The 24,408-nt window shown below is 40.1% G+C and overlaps 1 protein-coding gene across 5 annotated transcripts in view; it reads right to left on the bottom strand.

Annotated features, from left to right (window-relative positions):
- Nucleotides 1-24,408, bottom strand: part of col16a1 (collagen, type XVI, alpha 1) — an 83,857-nt gene that overhangs the window by 35,998 nt on the left and 23,451 nt on the right. For 2 of the 5 annotated variants that reach the window (XM_026156034.2, XM_026156037.2), the window contains exons 5-21: nt 21,352-21,475; nt 20,347-20,628; nt 18,396-18,476; nt 16,450-16,518; nt 10,860-10,892; nt 5,233-5,268; nt 5,089-5,139; nt 4,783-4,815; nt 4,567-4,611; nt 2,962-3,000; nt 2,783-2,845; nt 1,837-1,881; nt 1,653-1,748; nt 1,322-1,360; nt 489-533; nt 328-363; nt 108-230 (exon numbers count right to left, since the gene is read on the bottom strand). In XM_026156034.2, coding sequence (XP_026011819.2) covers nt 108-230; nt 328-363; nt 489-533; nt 1,322-1,360; nt 1,653-1,748; nt 1,837-1,881; nt 2,783-2,845; nt 2,962-3,000; nt 4,567-4,611; nt 4,783-4,815; nt 5,089-5,139; nt 5,233-5,268; nt 10,860-10,892; nt 16,450-16,518; nt 18,396-18,476; nt 20,347-20,628; nt 21,352-21,475 — 1,240 coding nt within the window. The remainder of the gene's footprint in view (nt 1-107; nt 231-327; nt 364-488; nt 534-1,321; nt 1,361-1,652; nt 1,749-1,836; nt 1,882-2,782; nt 2,846-2,961; nt 3,001-4,566; nt 4,612-4,782; nt 4,816-5,088; nt 5,140-5,232; nt 5,269-10,859; nt 10,893-16,449; nt 16,519-18,395; nt 18,477-20,346; nt 20,629-21,351; nt 21,476-24,408) is intronic. The other 3 variants (XM_026156035.2, XM_026156036.2, XM_080296404.1) reach the window with 3 other exon arrangements.

Genomic DNA, 24,408 nt, shown 5'->3' with positions numbered 1-24,408 from the left:
CGTGTCTACAACTCCATAATAAAGAAATGTAGCAAGATCGTAAAAAAATGGCAAACTTAACATTCCGGTCAGGCGCAGATGACATTCCGGTCAAGCGCGCTACTTACAGACGGTCCTCTCTCTCCTATCCCTGGTAATCCGGGCTCTCCTTTAGGGCCAGGTTTCCCTTGTAAAGCCACTTTGTTGCCTATGTCTGCAGGCAGCACTGGACACACTTCGCATGGGTCACCCTGAAGATTTAACGCAAGTTAGACGTACAATGTGATGATGAGAGAGAACTCAGACAAAATGCATATAGAGATTAAATATAGTGTTTACAAGATATACCTTCTCTCCTTTATATCCAGGTGGTCCTCTTGGACCCTTTGAAAACAGCACAATCTCATTCAAACACTGACATATCGGATCAAAGTTCAAATCATGTCCATAACCTGGAAGCCCATCCATACATTACAGAATACTAATCGATGTTTAAAAAAGTCTCTCACTGGTTCTCCAGGGAATCCATCTTCTCCAGAAGTTCCTTTATCGCCCTGTAAATACAACAGCTGTTTTACAGAAAGCTTTTTTTTTTAGTAATAAGACATTTCTTTTTGCCTTTGCTGGTTCTTGATGTGCAAACAATCAACTAACAACTTGCAAGCAGGATTTGCAATAAGCATTTACACTGGGACAGGACCTTGAGTATCCTCAAAACCACTGCATTTACATTATTACGTTGCAAAAAACATTGCATTTTCAATTACTTTTCTGCTAACTAGCCTATTTAACGCCATGATACTTAGTCAGGTATCATGGTTTCAACCATTTCAGTTGTTTGTCCATTAATTTAAGCAAACTTTTATATCGCTTGCTTAAAAAGTCGCCATTTCAACTATCTGTATATTAACTTTCAACTGTTTCAACTGTTCATTTATTAATTAGGTAGATATGTCACACATTTTTGATATTTGTTCTTTTTAGTTAAACATTTATACCTTACTTTTAGCTAACTATTTGAACTATTTAGTTAGCTAACTAGTACTTATTTGTTTAGTTTTTTCAACAACTTTAAGTTACTCTCAGCTTTTCAAACTCCTTACTAACAATCCTCCTCCCTTCTTAACAAGTATCTTCTTAACAAATATATGCACATATCTTTTTCAAGTTAGTGAATGCTAATGCTAATGGTAATAGTAGCTGCAGTGGTACCTTCCGAGATACAAAGGCACTCGAGTGCCATGGCCTTGAATGCTTCATATATTAAAGCAAAAAGGACATCTTTATTATAATATGCCTAAGAGCATTATTATAACAGTCATAAGTCAAAATGTAAGTTTACCTTTTCTCCTTTTGCACCGCTGGGTTCACCAGGAGGGCCCTGGGAAGGAAAAAAAGGAAATGAATCTTTTAAAATGCCATCCTAAGATGCTTTTAGACTTTAATCAGGAGCAATCTGATCAAAAGAAAGCATTCTGCCACATCCTGCCATGTATTTTTGAGAGCTGTGGCTAACCCCCCCACAAAGAAACACACACTTTGGTCAAATAGAAGCCATTTCTAAAATGAGGATAAGGACATTAAGATAATCAGTGCAAGGACATTGTCCAGTAATTGTGTATATCATTCTTCTGCTTTCTGTGACCAGTTCTTTAATTAAAAAGCGCACTCACTGGAGGACCTGGTTTTCCGACCCCTGGTAGGCCTGGAAGTCCCGGCCTTCCCGGCTCTCCTGCCAATCCTTCCGGACCTACCATACCAGGGACACCCTGGGAAACAATTTCAAAACATATCTATTAAATGCAAACTGGACTGCAAGAATGTGACAGGTTAATTGTAGACGTGATGCAGACAGACCTTCTGTCCCTTGGGGCCGACCACACAGACCGATCCCGCTCGACCCTGGGAAAAGGTGACAGACAAAAAAGGAGAATTGCCATCATCAGTGCCAACTCCAAATAATCAAACAAACTGTGTTGAAATTTATCTGCAAAATATCTTCATAAATTGTTAAAGACACTTGTTTTCCCCCATTTGTCTGATGTTCCTCGTCTGAGAAATAAGAAAAAAACGGGAGAAATGTAGAGACTGTAAGATGTATCGTCTTCAGTGGTGCATGCGTAATATTTTCTCCTTGTCTGATTCAAGTCACATCAACAGCACATTCATATTCACAATGTCAGATGGATGGGAGACTTAAGAAAATCTATCCTCCACCAAATCCATCTGGCCACAACAAGCACTTAGCCCGGTGAACGTGAGTGTGAGTGCGCGCCTGACGCTGAAACCAGGGGAATATCTCAGAGCACACACATGTCGTAATTTGTTCCTCAAAACTTTTCATGCGTCTACAGGATCACTGCACTGAACAGGGAAGATTAAAAGGTTTAAGTCTTCCTGAATAGACGCCCGCCTGTGTGAGAGACGAACAGCACAGTCAATGAGGCAGCATTGATTGTGCAAGCTTTGTTGCTCTAGCCTAATCTAACAGGCATTAACAGGCCGACTTAACGCAATGGGAGAGAGAGAGGAGGGGGGAATAAATATCAATGGGCGCCTGAGCTTAAATAGTAATACCGTATGAGTTTACTGAATATCCGCTCCAGCTTGATAAAAGTGGCTGCATAAGTGGATGTGCGTGAATGAATTAGTATGTTTGTGAGTGTGCACTCATGTTTGTGCTATTGAAATGTAGATTGAAAGCTAAACTCTAAATTTCAAGCCTGAAAGGTACTTTGGTTGAATCTAACGCTCTAATTTGAAAGCAAAAAGAAGTAAAACCAACAAACACAAAAACACCTACATCCTTTCCTGGGGTGCCTGTCAGACCCTGTGGACCCCTCTCACCCTTCTGACCTTTGTCTCCCTGGAGAATCAGAGGGGGGTGAGGAATGAAAAAGCAAGAGGTTAGACTTTAATTAGATGATCATTAAAAAGTCATATCTTTATTATTCATCACCAAAAGTTTCTTAAGCTCTTCACCTTGTACCCAGCTGCTTCGCCCCAGTTGGCAGGGGTCGCCTGTGGAGAGAGTGAATGGAGACAAGGCCCAGATCAATGACCTGGCTCTAAAGAAACTCTAAACAGCCACACACACCACTGGAGCATAGCAAAACAACACAGTGACCAGTTGGCAACCGGTAAGGGCTACCAGCAGGGGCCATATGCCCCATTTGGACACACACAAACAAACAACTTGAGAAACAGGAGCACATTATAGAGCAGCAGTCCGAATGGCTTTACATGCTGCATATTAATCAGACGCAACTCATTGCTGAGAATCTAAATTTAATATAGAAACAGAGACCCCGGGGTTGGTTTCACAAAGCAAAGATGGATTTTGTGGATGGATTAGATCAAACTAATTCAAATTCTTCATCTGCTGCACAAAACACGTTAGACCTTGACTATCTTAAGCAGGAATGTGTGGTAATAAATATTGGATCAATTAAGACTTCTCAACAACAACATAAAAAAATAAAGTCCTGACTGAGTGATCACACCCAACCAAGTAACACAGATGGAACTAAGAAGAAAAAAAAATTGTGCTTTTTGAGAGATAATCAGTGGAAAATGTGACATCGGATCAGAATGAAACAGTCTACTTCCTGCCTAATCTCGTGAATTCATGATGTGATTTGCAGAGAAGGCACTGGCAACATATGTGTGAATAAATGTAAAAGTAGGGTTACTAGTGTTTATGTTTCTTAAACCTGAAATACACCCGGTTTTATTTTATTCTCTTCTGCCCTGTTGGGTGCTGCTGATAGTCTGAGTCTTAAGGTTTGCTAGCCTAAAGGTAGGCGGTCAAGTCAGTCTTTATGTTTGTGCAACGCTCTAACTTTCTTCATTCACATGTGGCCACGAATTGCGGCTAGTGACCGAAAGAGTGAGCCCACAAATGTCAAGAGTGAGAGACAAATGTCAGAAATTAGTTTCCTACGGGGGTTCCTGGCCTCAACCTCGGAGGAGGGGTGAGGAACTCAGTCATCCTGGGGGGCTGCTCAAAATAGAGCCACTTCTCCTCTGCATTGAAAGGAACCGGTCCAGGTGGTTCAGGCATCTGGCCAGGATGCCGCCTGGATTTCAGGCATGACCACCCAGGAGGAAACCCCAGGGCAGACCTGGGACAAGATGGAGAGATTATGTCTTTCAGCTGGCTTGGTAATGCCTTTCTATATCTCTATGAGAGGTGGAGGCAGTGGCCGTGGAGAAGGGAGGTCTGGGCGATTCTGATTAGAATACTGCCCCCTTGACACAAAGCCAACTAAGCGGTAGAAAATGGATTGATGGGTCTGACCTGCTTCAGAGCAATCGAGGATAAAATTTAAAGCTGATCTAACTCTTTAAACCAGTCAAATCTATCCTTTGAGAAACCAAGCCCTGCATATATACTTTCATGCAAATTCGGTGAGTCACTCACCAAGTAAATAAACATACAAAGCACACCATCATTCCCACTGCATAATTAATACTGGGAAAAGGATGCTGGAAAATGAGGTTTCAAATAAAGCTCAAACTAAACAGCTAGGGGGTTAGCAGGGCAGTGGAAGGTGCTGCTGTAACCTTGGCAGTATTGGCACTCACCGACTCGCCTTTCTCTCCCTTCTGCCCCTTGGGTCCTTCTGTGCACTGAGGTTAGAGACACTTGGTTGGCATGTATAATCACAGACCACTATTGGCCAAAATTTCAGGCTCACTGCACTGCATGCCAAATAACTAAAAGGACCAACCCAAAAAACAATGCCTTTCCACAAAGCGTGGCGTGGGGTGAGTGTGACACACAATGGAAAAGTAACTTACTGGACCTGAATGGGAGCCAGAACAGTCATCACCCTGAAAATAGAGAGAGGTAGAGAAAGAACAATGATGGCAATGAACAATGATGTGGGTGATGAATAGAATCAGTGAGCACCGAACAATGCGTACCACCTAGATGGTAATTGGTCAACAGCCTACATCATATTGGACTACAGCAATATCAAAGCGCCGAAGCAGACATGTCCAGGCACAAGCGATCGTATTGCTCATACCTCTGATATTAGTCTTACTACGCCCCCTCCCCCAAAATGAATGTCAGTATTCTTTGTTGTAATCCTTCATACTCACCCGGTCCCCTTTTTCACCTTTCACCCCAGCAACCCCGCCGAAGTTTACAACCTGCAAAACACAAAAACGCTCAGTTACCCACCAGCCTGATTTTATACCACTTTAAATAGAAAGAAAGAGAAAGTAAAGATCAGAGATCCTTACATTTTCTTCCCTATTCAGGAGTAAACACCCCCCACACTACAGACACAGAGAAACAGAGATTTATTATTATATGAGTTTAACATCCACTGAAGGACCTGCTGTGTGCCTGAATAAGACATGAACGTTGCAGTTCAATTTGTCCCCTGGCAGTGGCACTGTTGCACAAAAACAAATCGAATTCTGCTCTACAGTATGCAGTCAAAGGGAAGCAGAGGTGGACACACACGTGTACACACACACACAAACACACACACACCTCCCATGGGAGATGGAGATCAATAGGAATGTCTGATTCCCTCAGCACAGGAGTGAGCAGACCAGCTGCTCATCACAGGAGGCTACACACACGCCTGCGCACAAACACTCGCGTGCACACTCACAGGCACATGCATAGGAAAATAAGGATTACCATTATAAATAACTGAAGCATTTTTAGCAGAAGCGAGTAATTAAAGCCAAATCCCCAGTCCTGTGTTTCTGGGAGCCTTGACTTCATATTAACAGAAGGTTTGCATATAAGCTGAAGCTGTGACTGTGCTGTGAAGAGGGCTGTAACAGCACAGAGACAATGTGTAATTCTCCCACTTCTCTCTTTTTTTTTCTTCCCTTTTTTGTTTTTCCACCCTCACGCACTCACTCGCTCACTCTTAGCAGCTACAAATCTATCAATGGCTGGCTAGACCAGCTGCAGTGACGAGTCACTCTTTCCAAGCTCTCTTCTGTGACTGTGGGCTTAGTCAAGACCTCTTATACATCTACTTAAATCGTCAGCAGCCTGCTTTTTGTTGTTTGTTCTCCACATTTCTCAAAGTTGGAAAGAAAAGTGTAAGAGCAAAATGTACTACTGAATATCGCTTTAATTCACATCACTTTGCTGGATTTGCTGTCAAATCCAAAACTTTGAAATCAAAGCTTTGGCATGTATACTATGCTCCGCATTGGCATTTCTATACTTTCTTTTTTAATGGCAAAGGCAATTTCCCTAATTGAAGTTGCTGGATTTTTTTTAGCTTCGTTTCGCAAATAAGCAACCAAATACTGTTAAAATGTTTCTTTTGTTTGTTGAGGGAGGGAAAAAAAAGAAAATCCCTGACGCATCTGCAATGTGTCTGCCTCCCTCCAACTACTTGGCATGCAGCTGTGTGCTTGTGGAATGGGTCCAATCCTGTGTCAGTCAGTCAGTCAGCTAACATGTTGGCAGAGAGGACAGCTTTTGCATTGTGGAAGTATTCACACTTTATTGTGTGCAGGTTTGATATCAAGTGTTTGCTAGGTGCTACTTCACATTTTGAAGATGCACATGCAGGCTAAGGACATCTCTGTAGATGTGGCTAGTTGAGAAAGTTCAGCTCAAAAACTGCAATGGCTAGCTTTTAGCTAAAAATGCAACTTAAATGAAAATTAGCATGCCCGTTGCTTGTTATGTGGTGGAAAGCTACTGTTATCAGCTCACTATGTAATGAGAATGAGAATGTACACTAGGCTCTATACCATGTAGAAGCTAAATGTGTTAGCAGTGTGAAATATGAAATGTAAATACTAAATAGGATGCAGTGATTTGGAAAGCTCATGAAGCCTCATTTTGTCACAACAGAACAGAAAATATATCACATGTTTAAACTGAGAAACTGAAATTGGCAGAGTTTCTCACATGTAAAATGCACAGAGGTTCACCAATAGCAGAAAGCTGCTTCAGCAAATTGTGGAATGATTTCAGAATAATGCTCCTCCGCATAAAATTGTATGTAATATAGCGCCCCCCCCCCCTACATTGCTGATCTGATTCGTGCACATACCTCCACTCGTAACCTGAGGTCATCAAACCAAAACCTTTTAGTGGTCCCCCACACTCGTTTTAAAACCCGAGGGGACCGATCTTTCCAAGCTGTTGCACCCAGACTGTGGAATGCACTTCCCCTATTTCTACGGGGTTTGGACTCAGACCTTCAAAAAGCAGCTAAATACATTTTTATTTCAAAAAGCTTTTAATTAGACCAGGGTTTTTATGATGTATTTTATGACTGTATTATGTTTTTACCTTGTAAAGCACTTTGTGACATATGTCTCTGAAAGGTGCTATATAAATAAACTTTACTTACTTACGTACTTACTTAATATCATCAAAAGATTCAGAGAATTTGTAGAAATCTCTGTGCACAGGGCCGAAAAACAAAATTAGATGGTCAGGATCTTTGGGTACTCAGGTGGCTCTGTATTACAAACAGGCCCAATTTTGTCTGTGAACACAGTTCACTGTGCCATCCACAAATGCAGGTTCAGGCTCTAACATATGAAGAAGAAGCCATATGTAAACATCACCCAGAAACACTGCCATCTTTTCTGGGCCACAGATCATTTGAAATGGACTAAGGCAAAGTGGGAATCTGTTTTAAGCTGAGAAAAACCCCTATTTTAAATTGGTTTTGGAAAACATGGACATCTATGCCCATCCAGTAGGCCTCAGGACTAAAGAGGATCTGGCTTGTTACCAGCCCTAAGTTCAAAAACCTGCATCTCTGATGGTATGGAGGGTGCACTGTGCAATTGGCTAAGCAGTTGGCAGCTTGCACATCTGGAAAGGCATCATTGATGCTGAAAGGAATATACAGGTTTTAGAGCAACATATTCCCCCAACCAGGAAATATCTTTTTCAGGGAATGTCATACATATTTCAGCAAGACAATGCTAAGATGCTAAGCTGCATCTCTTACACACCTTTGTAGTAAAAGATTCAAAGTAAACACCTCTGACCAACTGAAAAAATGTGTCAAAAATGCAAAGAAGACCCAGGACTGTTAAAGATACATAGACCCGCCCCAACTTCTTTGAGTAGTAGCTGTCCTCAAATTCAGAATGGCCTTATTTTTTTCTTGAAACGGCACATTTTCTCAGCTTAAACATTTGATGTGTTTTCTGTGTTTTATTGTGAATAAATGACGTGTTTATGAGATTTTTCAAATCCTTATTTTCAGTTTTTACTGACACTTCACACACCATTCCAACTTTTGAGGTATTGGGGGTTGTACTCTAATGAGTTACTTTTCGCAACACGTAATGATATGAAATAAAGGATTACTTTTAAATGGCAGGAGTCTCGTGTATCTTCAAGTACTTTTCAAAGTCGAGTTTAGGAAACACTGCACAGGGCAACATTGGCATTACTTTGTAGTCATGTTTCTGTTTTCTTGATGTTGGGCTCTGCTAACCCTTGGCTCAGTATTTTTTAGCTGCTGAAGATTTCTCTATTTTCACCAACTTATGGCCAACTTTGTCTTCTAGCTAAAATGCTCTGGATAACTGGATAATCATTGCAAGGAAAGAAACAACTCCCACTCACTGTCCTGTTACTTGCATATAAACTTTACTGGAAGAACAATGTTTTGGCCCTTAGACCTTTGTCGGGTATCTGAGAGACTATGAGACTGCCAGATACATATGGTCAGCACTTCCTTGGGTGAGGCCAGAAAGTTGAATTTCCAGTAGAGTTAAGTATTACAAGTAAAAGTACATTACACAGGCGTTTTGTCTTCTCTTGCCTATGAATATTTCCTCCTACACTTGTGTTTTGAAGAAACTGACTGTATGAGCCTTTCCGTCAAAATATTTCGATTAATACCTTAGTCAAAGGTTTCGATATCCCGCACAAAGCACACTCTATTTTTGACATCGCCATCCCAAAACAAAGGCGCTCACTACTCATTACGCTAACCAGCACAGATCATAATCTATGAGCTTAAACATCTGAGAACACAGGCACCAACATTCTGTCAGGGAGCCTTCTGGTAACACTTTTTGGCAATCCTTCTCTCCATCTGCCAGGTCTCAAGCCAGCGGACACTAATGCAAATCTACAAGTGTAAATAAAAAAAATCATAATCTCCTCTAATGCAATTCACTGAATTATTGTAGTGCATTAAAACTTTCACTGACAAATCTTAAAACAGGAACAAGAAGGTTTTATTCAAAGTGCAGGGATTTCAAACTAATTTCATATCGTGGGCCACATACAGCCCATTTTGATCTTATATGGACCAGATCAGTGAAACCTCCCCTTTCTGTCAATGTACAGAAATGTATAAAAGTATACCTTAAATCAATGGAAAATCCTAATATAAGAAAAAGAAGAGCAATTTCAACAGTATGTCAGAGTTTTTCTACACGATAAAGAAATGCAGCTGTAGAAAATAAAAGAAATCTCTCAGCATGACTAATTGGGCTTAAATTATAAAACATAAATGTGTAAAAGTATAGAAATCTATAGTTTAATTACTGTGGTGTAATATGAATGGCTATGGGAGAGGCCTTTGTCTGTAGGAAAACCTGTAAAACATGTTAAAAGTTATGTTCTCCTTCACAGTTTCCAAAACCATCCAGTGGGCCAGATTGGAGTCTTCACCAGGCCAATTCTGGCCCCTGAGCCTTACGTTTGACACCCCCTATCATAAAGGAATCTTTCATGAAAACATGCAGCTTGGCGATGCTGAGCATTTTGACTGACATGCCCAAGAATGCACTCGTATAAGACGAACAAACTATAAAAGAATAGATGAAAAAGAATGACATCAAGATTGCGACGAAAACGAGTTTCTAACTGAGCTTTGGGATTGTGACGCACAAGTCAAATCAACCCTTTATTCACATCATTTATGACAATAATCATACTAATTCATATGCCTGTTTGGTGCATTTGTTGGCATCAGCGATGCATAATATCTCCTCGTATTATCAATAGATTCCTATGGGTCGCACAACCATTTTTTTACTTTTGAATAAAACAGCTGCCTGTATAATTTGACCAAATTACATTGGTAGCACAAACGAAAAACTCACTTTTGTTTCCTTGAAAGTGTGTGTGTGTGTGTGTGTGTGTGTGTGTGTGTGTGTGTGTGTGTGTGTGTGTGTGTGTGTGTGTGTGTGTGTGTGCCCCCAGCGGCAGGGCAAGCTGCATGTTCCAACCCAGGTAATAACCTACATTGAGGAAGTCAGCGGAGGCGGCAGCCCGCATTAGTAAGCACACACCGGAGCAACATAATGAAGCGTCTGGAGTTTTGTATTCTATTTGTGAACAGAACATGCCTATTGTAGGTGAATGACAAAATTAATAGGCAGAAGCAACTCCCAACTGAGACCCAGCGAATAATGAGGTGTAAATCAGTCTTCAGTCAGTCAGCAAGCTGTGAGAATGTGTGGAGGCAGGAGGAAACAGTCCCATGCACAACACACATATACGCAGCCTGCACACACGTATACACAGACACACACACATGGCCTGCATATTGTTTTCGGGTTTCTGTTTCAACAGCATATAAATGCCGAAAGAGTTGTTATCCATGCATATGGCTGATATTTCCGGTTCAGATTGCAGAATGCACTGGGGTCAAAGGAAGGGTACATCCTAGGCTGCAAATAAGTTCTTAGCGATTCCTCCCTAACCTGATTTTTTTTCTTTTAATGAATTCCTAAAGAACGCCAGAATACAAACGCAGAACATGTCAGCTTCACTTTTTGAACCCAGAGCTCTCTTCCGTTGAGGCGACCATCTTATGCAACAAGTGCGCAATGTGGTTAGAAATTCAGTACCGTAAAACCATAGAACCACATGTGCTTTGTGTGTATGCGAGACTTACTTTTTCTGCAAGATCCTTGGATGCAAAAATCTCCTGTTGGCAGAAAAGAAGAAAAGAAAGCAAAGAAAGAAAACGTCAGGCACTTTTGTTTTCTTCAACTCATATTTGAGCATGACCATGACCACCATGATTTTCACCTTAATGACTTGATTAGCTAATATTCGGCCATATTGACTCAAATAGATTAGCATTTTGGTGCTGGTGTGATAACACTCTTACCAGAGTCTGATTTCCTTCTCAAATTTGTTTAATCTACATTATTATTATGGTATGTTTCTAGTTCCTTTTAATTCCTGTGCTTTGTTCCTATAAGTAACCAAATGCCCTCAAAAAAATCACAGGGCTCTACATCACATGACATTTTTTCTTTTTAGGAGTGGCATAGAGAAGCTTCTGTTTTCCTATTGCTTGTCCGGCGCATCCCCGTAAATTTATGTTACCATTACAATTCGTTGCATCAGAAGAAGAACAAAGGAGGATGAAATAAGGGCCATCATGGTTGCACACATGGGTCATTATCCTTTATTCTTTATTTTTGGTTTTCATGAAAAAGAAAAAGAGATGAAAGAAGATGAGTAAAGTGAGAGAGAAACCAAACGCTGTAACTCTGGAGCCCTGGGGTAAGTAAAGAGATGGACCCTGCTGTGCACAGTATAAAAAAAAAAAATCAGACAAAATAAATAAGTAAAAACAGCCAACAACAAGAGGGATAGAGGAAGCACAGAACGCTGAGCGGAAACAACCTGTTCCAAGATGGAAAGTTGGGAAGTGAACAATAAGAAAGCATGTCAGTAAAGGGAAGAGGGGAGAAGTCGTTTTTATGGCTGGTGTTAGACCTCATCATAAAAAGTCCAAGAGATACACGATGGGGAAACGAAACACAAAGGACTATTGAGTCTATTGAGGACTAGACGACCTTTTGGGGGTGCTGGGTTGAAAGCAAGAAAAAGAGGTTTCCAGTGGTCAAAGATAAGAAACACTGAGGGTGAGATTTGTTATACTTCAGAAAGGCAGTACCTGCTGTGACCACATGCCTGTGTGGGTTCACTCCAGGCACTCTGGCTTCCTTTCACAGTCCAAAGATATGCATTATACTGAAGGTTAAGTGGTGATTTTACATTTGGCGTAGGTGTGAATGTGAGTGTGAATGGTCGCTCTTTCTTAGCCCCGACAGCCTGGCAGCCTGTCTAGCATATCACCAGGGTAAGGGGAGGTTATGCAACTGAGATTTCAGGATATGATAAAGGACAAAATCAGGATATAATAAAGAAAAAAATGAACTGGTGATTACAAGATCTGAAAGGTGGGTAAATACAAAACCAAATGACATATTACACCATGTCATTATTATTTTATGAAAATAAACAATAATCTACAATAATGTTATAGAAGCAACAATTGCTGGGCGCCAGTCTTTAAAGGGTTATAAGCAAACTTCCAAGCAATTTGACATCCATGATTCTAAAGTGAGAGAGCATTCCCAAGTGAAAGAAATTCCCATATTCCAAGGAGTGATCATCACACTAACTTCACCCCAAAGTCAGGCATTGCTCAACGAAGCTCCAAAATCCAAAGAGCTACAGTCCACAGGCCTCAGTTAGCATGCGTAATGTTAAAGTTCGAAAAAGACTTAACAAGTATGGCTTGCTTGGAAGGGTTGCAAGGAGAAAGCATCTCTCTTACAGGAGCGTATCAACATGGCTTAGGTTGCAAAGTTGCATCTAAAACAACCACAAGACCTTTGGATTATTGTCCTTTGGATAGATGAGAACAAAGTGGACATGTTTGGCCATAATGCAAAGTACTTTTGTTTGGTGAAAGTCAAACGTCAGTACTAACACCTCTTACCAACTGTCAAGCATGGTGATGGAGGCGTGACGATTTTGGCTCTAGACACCTTACAGTCAGTGAGTCAGCTAAAGCTGTGCTGAAATTAGAACAGAATGGTTGAAAAAGAAAAGAATCAAGGTGTTGCAATGGTCCAGTCAAAGTCTAGACTTCAACCTGATTGAAATGTTGTGGTGAGATGTTAAGAGAGCTGTACATAAAAAATGCCTACAAATGTTGATGAACGGAATCAAGATTGTAAAGAAGAGTGGGCCTAAATTCCACAGCATTGTGTTAAGTTATACAAAAAGCTGATTAGTTCAATATACTATACTATACCATACTGCTAAATGTGGTTCTAGAAGGTACAGAATCAGGGGTGTACTTAGTTTTTCATGCGCTGCGTCTGCATTTTGGCTTAGTTTTTGTTAAATAAACAATGACATGTGCAATACTGTTGTTGTTTATTTCACGCTGTATTTAACTAATCTTAAGAGCTATATTATTTTTTAATACATAATGAAAGAGGCATTCCAGTATATAGATTTGAACAGTTCTTGGATGAGTTTTGTGTTGAATATTTCTTTCCACATGCATGAAGAGTTGGAACAAGCTGAGCTAAAGCAGGTGTATGCATAAATCAGATGTGAGGTAGGGAAGGAACAGAATATTTTACAATTTTTTTTTAATTTAAGTTTTGCTTAAAAAACATAATGATCATAAAAAATGCTCACTTTGATGACCTAAGCTGAGTTTCTTTCAATAGCTTTATATTCATATTATGCCTCTGTTACCTGAAATCTTCAGGTTCAGTCTTTATCCTTAAAAAGCACATAAACACAACAAAAAATAGCCCAAAAGCTATACAGAAAGCAATTCGTCCATCAACGGGTTTTGTCACCAAGTGTTGAACCATGCTAAGTGCTAAGTGACATAACTTCGCAGGTCCCTCTAGAGCCACGGTGTACAACTTTTACTCCAGCCACTCTAAAACAACTTTCATGTTTAGAAGTAGTAGAAGGCTATTTGTAGATGAAAAAGAAAGGAATCCACGTCTAGAGAAGTTGTTTTTCGAGTCTCTTCACATATGACATGGTTAACTTGCTGTCTCTCTGTTAATCCAAGATTAATGGTTGCTCTGGTATGCATCAATAACATCTGGCTCACACACTGGAATCTTGGATTTCACAGTTTATTTAGGGTGTACAAAAGTGATACACAGATGAAATTAGAATTACCAGTCTTTGAGCGCTATGCTATTTTAAAAAACAAAAAGAGAGAGAGAGAGAACGGGTACAGTAGAGATAAAAACATTAATCATAATAAGACTAAATGTCTTGTTACCTAAAAGCAGTCAGTCTACTAGAACTTATAATAGCAGAAAAGGCGAGAAAGAGTGAAAGGTGAGGAAACCATCTATGGGACTGATTACTGTCTTAGAATCTGCCAGAGTTTTAAGTTAGCATAATTAGATACATGTCCCATTAATATGAATAATAAAACAGGCAGCTGTGAAAACAAAAATAAATTGCCTGTATGTTACTGGAAGAACTTCCACATACCAAGCGATATTAAAGCAAGAACAAAAAATAAATTTTGAAAAGTATTGTGACAATTTGTGGAAAAAATGTCTCCCATGTGCTGCATAAGGCTCTATTTGTCATGCGTTGGACCCTGCTCACAGACACTTTGAACAATTGCTACCAGCAGACTTTACTGAACAGAAGTCACAGAAAATGACAAAATGATAAAGACTACTGCAGAGCAGAAAACATGTTGTCCATGGTGGAGCTTCAACGGAGAACAACAAAGCCATTTGGTACAAGTCCTGCTGGCCGGCGTTTGCTTGCCAGCAGGAGCATCTCAGACAGCTCAAACTGCCTGAAGAACAAAGTTGTGGCCAAGTGTATGTCTGTGTTTGTCTGTGTTATTTCTATGCCTGATGAGAGGCGGGGGGGAGATAATTCACGATCCAAGAGACAAGGGTTTGTTTTTTTCCCCCCCCCTTCATTTTGTTCCTAGAGTAAAGTGTTTGTCATTGGTATTAGAAATACTTGGGCATAAGAAGCGAATCTGCTGTGTACGGTAATTGGTGCATGTGTGTCTCCTCGTAGTTTCCGCATGACATCGATTCATTATCCTAATGTCCACCTGGAGGGTAAAAAAAGATGCTTTCCTCCATTTACTCTGCCATAGTTCTTCAGTAGCCAAACATGTTTTCTTTGGTGGGTCATTTAAACTGATGCTCGACAAATAACTTACATAGGTAGGAGAATAAGAGGAGGGATATTCCTTTTCCATGAGATACGTTCAAGTGGACTTCAAGCAGGAATATCTTGTTGACTCTGGGGGGGTTTTTTTTGGGCTTTTTCTTCTTCTGAGAGGTGATTACAATATTTTCTGGACAGTAAGACGATATTAAATCAATGCTGGCTGTTCATCTAAATCATCATTACCCATATGGAAAAGATATATATAAATCTTATAAAGTTTGTATCTGTCTTGTGTGAAACTTGTATGAAAAGCATACAAGAGTGAAAACAGATATAAGATCCCTTGAAAAATTATAAAATGAAACTTGTATGTTTTTGATACTTACTAAAACAATGTATGAAAGTAATGAGAAAGTGGCCACTTTCATGAGTAATCACATATAAGTTTTTACTATTTCTTTTCCATATGGGTATGGTTGGGTTAAAGTTAAATAAATCTTGAACTAACGTTAGAAAATATAGTATAGAGTAGTAAGTGTAGAGTAGGTGGCAACAAAAAGGTTGAAAAGTCATAAAGTTACAGTTGATCTAAAAAAAATAAAGCTATTATCGTTTGGACTATTCCATTTCACCCCTCTCCCAATGGTGCATCCCATTTGTCCACTATTGAAAAGTCATTGATTTATAGTTGACTGGTAAATAGTATTTAAAAAACCATGGGAAAGAACATTTCTGCATGTCCTCTATAAATACATCGGATAAGGACTCACGCAAAAGTAACTCTGCTCGGTTTATCATCGCACTCCCAGCACATCGTGCCTCGACCTCCCGGTCGGCTTCGAGCTGAGAAGAAAAAACATTCGCGAGATCTCGCAAGACTTCAGCTTTATTTTTTTTTCTCCAATGTCCCCTGCGGGGCTCCGTAGTGACACATACTGGAGATGTGTGAGTTTGACAGTGGTGATTATTAGACTCTTCTAAAGTGTCACTAACTGACTTTTTCTTGCCAATATAACTTTGATGTCACGATTATGTACACCAGATCTCAAGAGAGAGAGCAAGAGGAAGACAGACTCACATTAACATACATTAAGTAAAAAAAAAAAAAAAATCAAAATCTGAACAAAGTATGCTCCTTTCATACTTTTTTCATATGTTTTATTCACTTTATGGTTTTGTGATGTCTTTTGTAGATGTGGTGATTACAAATGGAGGCAGTGACAGTCTGAGAATTCTCCTTGACAGACAGTGTAGGAGTGAATCCACTAAAACTTATTTTAAACTAATGTTGATTTAATAAATTAAATACATTTGTACAAGTAGTACAACATTTTGAAGTATTATCAGTAACTTGCTATGCTTACATCAGTTGAAATACCACTGACGTCCTATTGATCTTTAGTAGTGGTGTCCACATGGTTTATAATTGCCAAGTGTGTGCTGCTGTTCTGTGATTATTGTGTAATTATTATTATTATTATTTTTATCTCTAAGCAACTAGAAATTTCTCGCTTTGTGTTTGTACATGTGTTGTGCATCGGTAGTCTTACCTGGTTAAATGTGTTGTCCAACAGGTCGTTTTCAGCAGCACGGCGGCTCTTGGGAGCATCAGGAGGGCACTGCAAGAGAGCAAAGACAAGATTTAGATCACTAAGGTCAAATTTCTGCTTTGGGTAGGATGTAAAATTTGGTTAAAATCATGTTTTACCAACTTTAAGAGATGCTTGGGATAAGTCCCTTCTGATAAGAAGCGCTCACATTCAAATAACATAATAGTGGCTGACTTTGTGTGTAGAAACAAAATCTGCTCTTATGTAGTTGCGTTTCAAGACGCTGCAACTTTCATGGGTGTGCGTATACACATATGTATGTGCTCCTCCACTTCTCATTTCAAATTTAAACGCCGCTTGGAGGAGGCCCTGCAGCACACACGCCATGAGCAAAGGAGAAGAGGTTTTCGTCTTCAAACCCTCTAATCAATTTTACAGGATCCAATCCCTCCTCCAGAGGCCTCTGCATTTTCAAACTTCTGAAGGAGCTTCTCACCCTGTTTGTATCCCTCCCATGAATTCATCTGGTAATGAAAAAGGCACATATGCATGCACGAAACGACACGCAAGCAAAGACAACCCTGGAGAATTGCTACAAAAAGTTGGGTGAATTCATGAAATACCTTCAGCTTAAAAATAAACTCTGAACTGGCTGTTTACAATTCTTCCCATGAACAACTGCTTGCTCAACACACTTTTATGGGGTTTTCAGTCCAATGCATCTGTTTTCTATTTGATAAGGTGCTTGTCTGAAGTTTGCAAACAATAACCGCTCAAAAACACAGAAGAAAAGAGGTAGACAGGCAAGAGAAAGACAACGAACTATAAAAACAATGAAACAGAATAGAAAATGGCTTCTGGAAGGTGCGACAAGGAACGTGAATGTTCGAAAATGGCTTTTAGTCACGCCTTAAGCTAATAATATTGGCAAATCACATTTTATGTGCAAATAACCAAATTAAATTCTTGTCGATTAACATATTATAGATTCAAACAAAGTTTCTGGAGCAGAATTAAGACAATAATCTTAGTCAAACAGCTGATGGAGTCCTATAAAAATATGGGCTTCCTGCATACCATGATCTGCAGCCAAGTTTTTTTCTTCCTTTCTGACCACCAAAAATAAGTGGAGGGGGAAAAACAGAATAGAGCATTATAAAGACAAAGCATTGCTGATTAACAAAAAAACCCATAAAGTCTCAAGAGAAATTGCAGAGACTTTTTTTATGGTATTTAATTTGGATAATGCAGACTCAGCTTTTCTTGCAGCTGTTTAACAGTAAAAGCCATCCAACAGATTACTTTTACTGTCATGGAGCTGCGACAAGTGCTGAGTTACAGTCACCGGGGCTCAGTTCAGCTCAGCTTTGGTTCAACAAAAGTAAGAGTCTGCCCCAAATTTACATTCAGTCAGGTTTACAAAACAACTCTTTTTTACTTTATTTGAATTTTTAATGAACTTCGGGTTTAAACAAGCCAAAGATCTTCAAACAGAAATAACAGCATTACTGCTAACACAACTCAAAGCTAGCCAAGAAGCCAGAATTCTGTTGAAGCTGAGTGTATGCTAACACCAGCCCAGCAGCCAGATCCTCATCTTCAACAGGTAACAAAAGCAGTGATGAACAGTCAGGCTTGCAGCCTCCATTTCTGTGGTGATTGCTTTAAAGTTTTTGTGCCCCAACACTGGTCTAATTTGATAGTGTTTGGAGATGTCAGTAAGTAGATTTCTTTTGTGTTCCAACAGCGTTAAGCTAGCTCTTTTGTGCGCTAAGCAGCTTTTTTTTATGCTAAAGTAGGGCATGCTGTAAAGTGCACGTAGACGCAGAAAGAAAGCAACGATTTTCCCAAAAAGCTAAAGTTTTCATTTAAACTCTTTGCTATTAGCCTCTGCTCCATACAAAGTTATAGTTGCTGGTAAAGACAGTAAGGGTTTCCACTCTCACCCGTGCCCCAGGTATTTCACAGCAGGCCTCGTGCATGGCAAGTGAGGGGTCACAATACAGCATTGCCTGCTGAATATCCATCTGCAAAAAACAGACAGACAGAGAGAGGATAGTAAATACAGTGCTGGATATGGCGGTGTCTAAGGGTACTTTGCTTTGTTTATTTTATTAAGAACATCAAGTGTAAATGAGGCAGTAAACATGGCTGAGAGTCAATTAATTTCTCATTAATGTAAAGCAATGGAAAATCACTTCATCAGATGCTTCCTGTGAATGTCTGCGGTTGTGTGAGAGTGTGCGTGTGTTCCCCCCTGAACTGACAAAAGTGGCCTAGCTGTTTTCCCAGCTAGGCCGGTTAACCGATCATTAAATTAATTGTCCGGATTACTGGATCTGTTTAGCACTAATAGTCTCAATTCACTACATATATTCGCTTATGTTTTTAAATCAGGACTCATTGAGATTGTCTTAAAGGAATGAAAACCTTATGGGTGTAGAACAGACGCATATACACATACATATAAGCTTAAATATCTATGATTTCAGTTGAAAGGCATTTATGGGAGGATGGTAGGGAATGTCTTTTTTCCTGGATAAATGCTTCGATAAAGTGGTGAAATTCTAAATGTCAGGGGTCTACTGTGTTATATTACTCAACTGTGCTCTAGGATGCCCTCATCTGTGGCACTAACCTCAACCTGGCTCATTCATAACACCTCTGAAACAGTTTGTTCCTCATACAGAGAGAGACTAAAGGTCACCATATGCTCAAATAGTAACTTGAGATGACATTTACGTTGCAAACCTTAATCTTAATCAAAAGCTCCTCAACAGTCAAGACCGTGAAGTCAAGCGTGTGATATTTCTTTGCCTAATGTCCCTCTATTTTCCCAGTAGACCATTTTTAAAAGCATGGAATGGCCAAGCACTAGCTAAAAAAAGTCTACCCTTGGCAAACCTTGGGCTTTGCTTGCAGTTGTATTGAATGTTTTAGAGGAGTTAAAAAAAACTAAATTTAACTTGTGATTGATACCGTCTATAAAAAACAAGACTTAATTTTTTGGGTGGAAAAAAAATGTTCCAATCTTGCTTAATTCACAACACTGAAACATGCTCAGGAGGCTCAAAAGGACAACTGCAAACTCTGGTAACTGGTGTGTTTTAATCTGGCTTCGAGTTCTGTCGACCACTTTATTTTAATCAATGTGCTGGCGGCAGATTGCACCGCTCTCCATTTGTTTTGCACCCAGCTTTGTGAAAGAAGCCTCACTGTTGAAATTGGGAGCACCTAAGTCACGCCACAGAAGAAAAAAAAACAGATCACGTCGCTCCATTTTCTGCATATTTATGAACTGAGTTTGAGGACTGATTTTAAAATATGGCTAAGGCTTTCCACAATCAGGCTCTCGGTTACGTTGCTGATATTTTAATCCCTATAGAGTCCTCTGGTAGAAGTCTCCTGGTTTTTTCCAGCCACTCACTTTGTTACTCGGGGTGAATGAGACCTTGCTGTTCGTGTCTCAGCATTGGAGCTTTCTTCCTGAGCATCCCAAGTAAATCAAAAGCAGCTTTTAGGGTTCCCCTCTGTAAAACCATAAGAGCACTGAATGTTTAGCCCAAATGTGGCCCTATTTTATGGGTCTCATTTAGTCTTTACTTATAACGCTGACTCAGATTGTCTAACTCTGCCAAAGTCCATCTGATAGGGGCCAGATGTTAGATATGTTTCAACCATTTGGGACACATCTGGCACACACACCATTTGCTAATGCCAGATTAGGTCCAACTGTATCTACTATCTAGGAAGTGTCTTTACTGAGGTTTTCCTGTTAACTATACATGTAAGTTTTTTATATCCTGTGTGTTTATGATTTTCTGTATTTTTTTTAAATTGTTGTTTATTGTTGACACTATAAAAATAAAATTATTATATTTTTTATTAATCTCATACTTGCACAGCCCCAGCATCTGACGCCCGAATACCCAGCAGAGTGTGTCCATCAGAGGGAAGGGCTCCTCTGCGCTCCAGGGGTTTGGTCTCAATTGAGCTGCAATCCACATGGAGGGAAGCAGCTCCGTGTTGGACACTGAGGGCCAACTTGTGCCAGTGCAGATCCATCAAGGCTTCCACTCCCTCTCCAGTGAAAACACAACCCACCAGGTCCGCTGAAGGGTTTGCCCCTTTGGCTCGAAAGGACAGGGTGCGATCTGGGCCGCTGACGTCTACGGAGAGCTGGGTTTTAATTGGAGGCAAAGAACAGGATAAATGAGGTGGCATTGTACCAGTTAAACTCAAAATAATGCAAATAGGTAAAACAAAAAGAAGTATATCTCAAAGTGTTTGACTGGCAGTGGTTTCAACAAACTTTAATACAGTACGTACACGTGATTACCACCTAACAAACCTGTACAATTGACTAGCAAAGGGGAAAGACATATTAATTACACACACAAGCAGTACAGCCAATCAATCACTGCTAATGAGGCGACTTGGCCTCCATCCATCATACACGCCAAGTATTTAAATCTGGCCTCCAACTCTTAGTGATTATCGGGACTCCGAGGGACTCCAGTGCTTCATCATGGAACACAAGTGAATAACAATGAAGGTGAATGAAAGAGGAGAGTCGGAGATGATCGAAAGAAGACTGACAAAGAGACAGGGAGCAAAAGAGAGGGTATCGGATGAAAAATACGAGGGGACAAAAGCCGTATGGAATGAAAGAGGGGGGAGAAAATTGAAAAGATGTCACAAGAGAAAAGAAATCGAAAGGGAAAGTGGATGACTATGCAAGAGAGAGATGAGCGGCGGAGAGAATGAAAAGACAAAAAAGTGAGAGGGATAAAAAGGTGAAAGATCAAGGGAGAAGCAAGTAATGAGAGAACAGAAGGAAAGAGAGTAGTGAGGGGGAGGGGGAGAAAGTGTAAAACTGAGGAAATGATGAGGGAGCCGCACCTGTGGATATCCCTGCGCATCCGATATCTGAAAGAGGTAGATGGTGTCTCTCAAGGCAGCCTTCTTTAACGCCAGGGTGAAGACCAGAGTGAACTCCTCTGGCAGGCCATAGGGGAACACCTGGCTGGAGCACAGAAGTTCAGAGGGGTCAGATCCAAGACACTCCTCTATTCACAGGAGCTGCAAACTGTGAAGCTGCACACAGAGAATGATTAAAGAGGGACTTCTCCAGTTTTATACTAAAAGCTCATGGAGAGTGCTAGCCTCTCACACTTTAGAGAATTCACTGAGAACAAGCAACAAAAGTATTTTTTAAAAATAAGAAAATAGCTAAACTACAAAGGGCTTGTGCTACAAACTAAAAACATAAAGTTTAAAGTTATAATGTGTTTTTGATGCTTCTTTGGAGCATTACTCTCTTTATCGGAGGAGAAATGAAAAAGGCAGAAAAAACAGGAAAAGAAAAACTGGAATATTCACGGTTTACGAGTCTATGAAGAATGAATAGAAAACTAAAACTACAGTCATAAGTTCTCCCAGTGATTGCTAACAAAAGGTGTTATGAAGTCATTCCATTGTTTTGGGAAATAGATTTGTATCCAGTGCTTTTGGTGCTCATTAGCCAGTAAAGGTTTGGATGTCTCAACTTCCTTTATATCAGATTTTGAGACACAAACAGTTCTTATCATTTCTATGCTGATGATTTTCTGCTTTATATCACTTTTAAGCCTCAATGTGTTTTAAAGCTTTTGAACTGCATAAAAGCCTGGATGTTATGTAATTTTCTCCAGCTGACTGAGAATAAAGCAAAGATCGTTGTGTGCATCTCTGCCTGCCTAGTCCCCCAGGTCCTTAGAAATCTGGGTTCCCTCTCCTGTTATGTCCTGTTTATGTTATCTATTAGAGACCCGGGAATGACTGTTGATGAGAACCAGATGTTAAGGTTGGATTTGAATGTTAAGGCTCTAGTTTGTTCTTGTTTTCATCATCAGAGAACTATAATACATTTTCATCCTACTGCAATTGCTCTGCATCATATTTAGAAATTAATTCAAAGTTGTGCTGTTCACCTTTTGGGTTCTGCATAAAGTACCCACCTATATTGGCAAATTTTAATACCATATGTCACCAGCAAGACTCTCAGGTCTTCTGATCAGGGCTAATCGTCCATCCTGAAATGTATAATAAAAACTAAAGGTGATGGAGACATTGCAGTAGTGGCCCCCACTCTCTAGAATTCTCTCCCATCCAGTTTATTTTCTGTGAGCTTATCTGTGTATGCATTCAAAGGCAGCTGAAGACTCATCTTTTTAAATTGGCATTTGGGTAGCATCCACACCTTTTCTACCATTTATCCGAGTTCCGGTGGTATGGGCAACAGCCTAAGCAGAGAAGCCCAGACTTCCCACATCCCAAATCTTCTAGCTCACCCGAGTGGTTCCCAACCCAGCCGAGAGTCATAATCTCTCCAGCATCCTGCATCTGCCTCAGAATAGGACAGAAGTCTCGCCTCACTTAGTGGTCGTCCAGAAGGCATTCCAGTCAGTCACCTGCAAGGTGCTTTATATTGTAAGGTAAAGACCATACAATAATAGAAATGAACCCCCAACAATCAGATGACCCCTATGAGCAAGTACTTGGCAACAGTGGGAAGAAAAAACTCTATATTAACAGGAAGAAAACTCCGGCACAACCAGACTTAGCGAGGGGCAGCCATCTACCAGTTGGGGGTGATTGTTCATGAAAACTACTTGAGTCATTTAAAACTGCAACAGTCCAACAAATAAGCTAATAATGGCTTCATGTGTGATGCAAAACCTGCCTTCTCAGGGGAAAATCTGCTGCTTAACCTTTTCAAGCCAACACATCTTATGTACTATGTGGCCTCTGAGTGAACTGAAAATCTAACATGTGACGTGATGCGTCACATAGAGCCTTTCAAAGTCTCTATGTGACAGCCCCAAAAAGAGATAGCGGTCTAATAAGTCTTAGCAGATCTCTGTAAATATATTCTGTATATGAATATGTATGACCAATGACCTAAAATCATTGGCCAGTCCAGTAAGGAATTAGCTTGGAGAGCAGAAAAGGGAATGTAGTTACTGTACTGCAGCACCACTAAATAATTTGCATGTGTAGAAATCTTTATAGGTGTGTATACTATGTGTATTTATGGGTTACGAATATATGTACCAACCTACTGATGGTTATTGTGTGTTATTTGCAAACCACGTCTTCACATGAAGACAGTGAGTAACCAGAGAGTTGCCATCTCATTTAATTGGGCTTTTACTCATAGGGACAAATCTTTGGGCTCATATATCTTTCCTTCACATCCTCATGAGCACAGAGTAACAAAGTAATCCTGTGTGTGTTTGTGTATTTACACACTTCTGCGTGAGTCCTGTTCTTTTCCATGCATGTTCCCATTACGTTTCTATTTTTTTCTTTCTTTTTTTTTTGCACTATACGTTTTGTGACTGCAGTACAATGCAAAGCCCGTGTGTTACCCTTTGGCATTAATTTTCATAGCAGATACAGTCCGGCAAGCCTCATCTCTCAGTTGCTGGTCAAGGGCACCTAAGCACATAAATATAATACACATACGCACACACACGCATTCACTGCTTGGAAGTGTGCAGATGTATTGAGAGATGAAGGAGCAGCTGGTTTCCCCTTCCTAGAAGTGGGGTGACAGTGATTTATAACTGAGGAAAGATCCAAGGGAAAACAGCCAACTACAGGATGTCAAAACAAAGCGAAGATGAGTGGAAGAAAAGGGTGATAAAGAAAAACACATGAAAGAAAGCAAGTGAAAGATGAGAGAGTAGAAAACTTGGTACAATATGAAGATGCATGAGAATTTGCCTTTAACTAATCCGCACATAGGTAGAGATAATATATAGGAAACGCTGGGGTTCACACAACTTGTGGAAATGAAATGGAAAAAGCACACGCAAGAAATAGAAACAGACAGGGAAATGGAGAGGAGAGACAGAAAATCCAATGTTGAGAACACAGTTGTTTTGCTGTCGATTAGTGACATGAGCTGCAGGG

This window comes from Astatotilapia calliptera, chromosome 22 (assembly GCF_964374335.1).
Source record: "Astatotilapia calliptera chromosome 22, fAstCal68.1, whole genome shotgun sequence".
Lineage (NCBI taxonomy): Eukaryota > Metazoa > Chordata > Actinopteri > Cichliformes > Cichlidae > Astatotilapia > Astatotilapia calliptera.
Note: the sequence above shows the minus strand (reverse complement) of the source record. Positions and strands in the feature narration are given on the sequence as shown.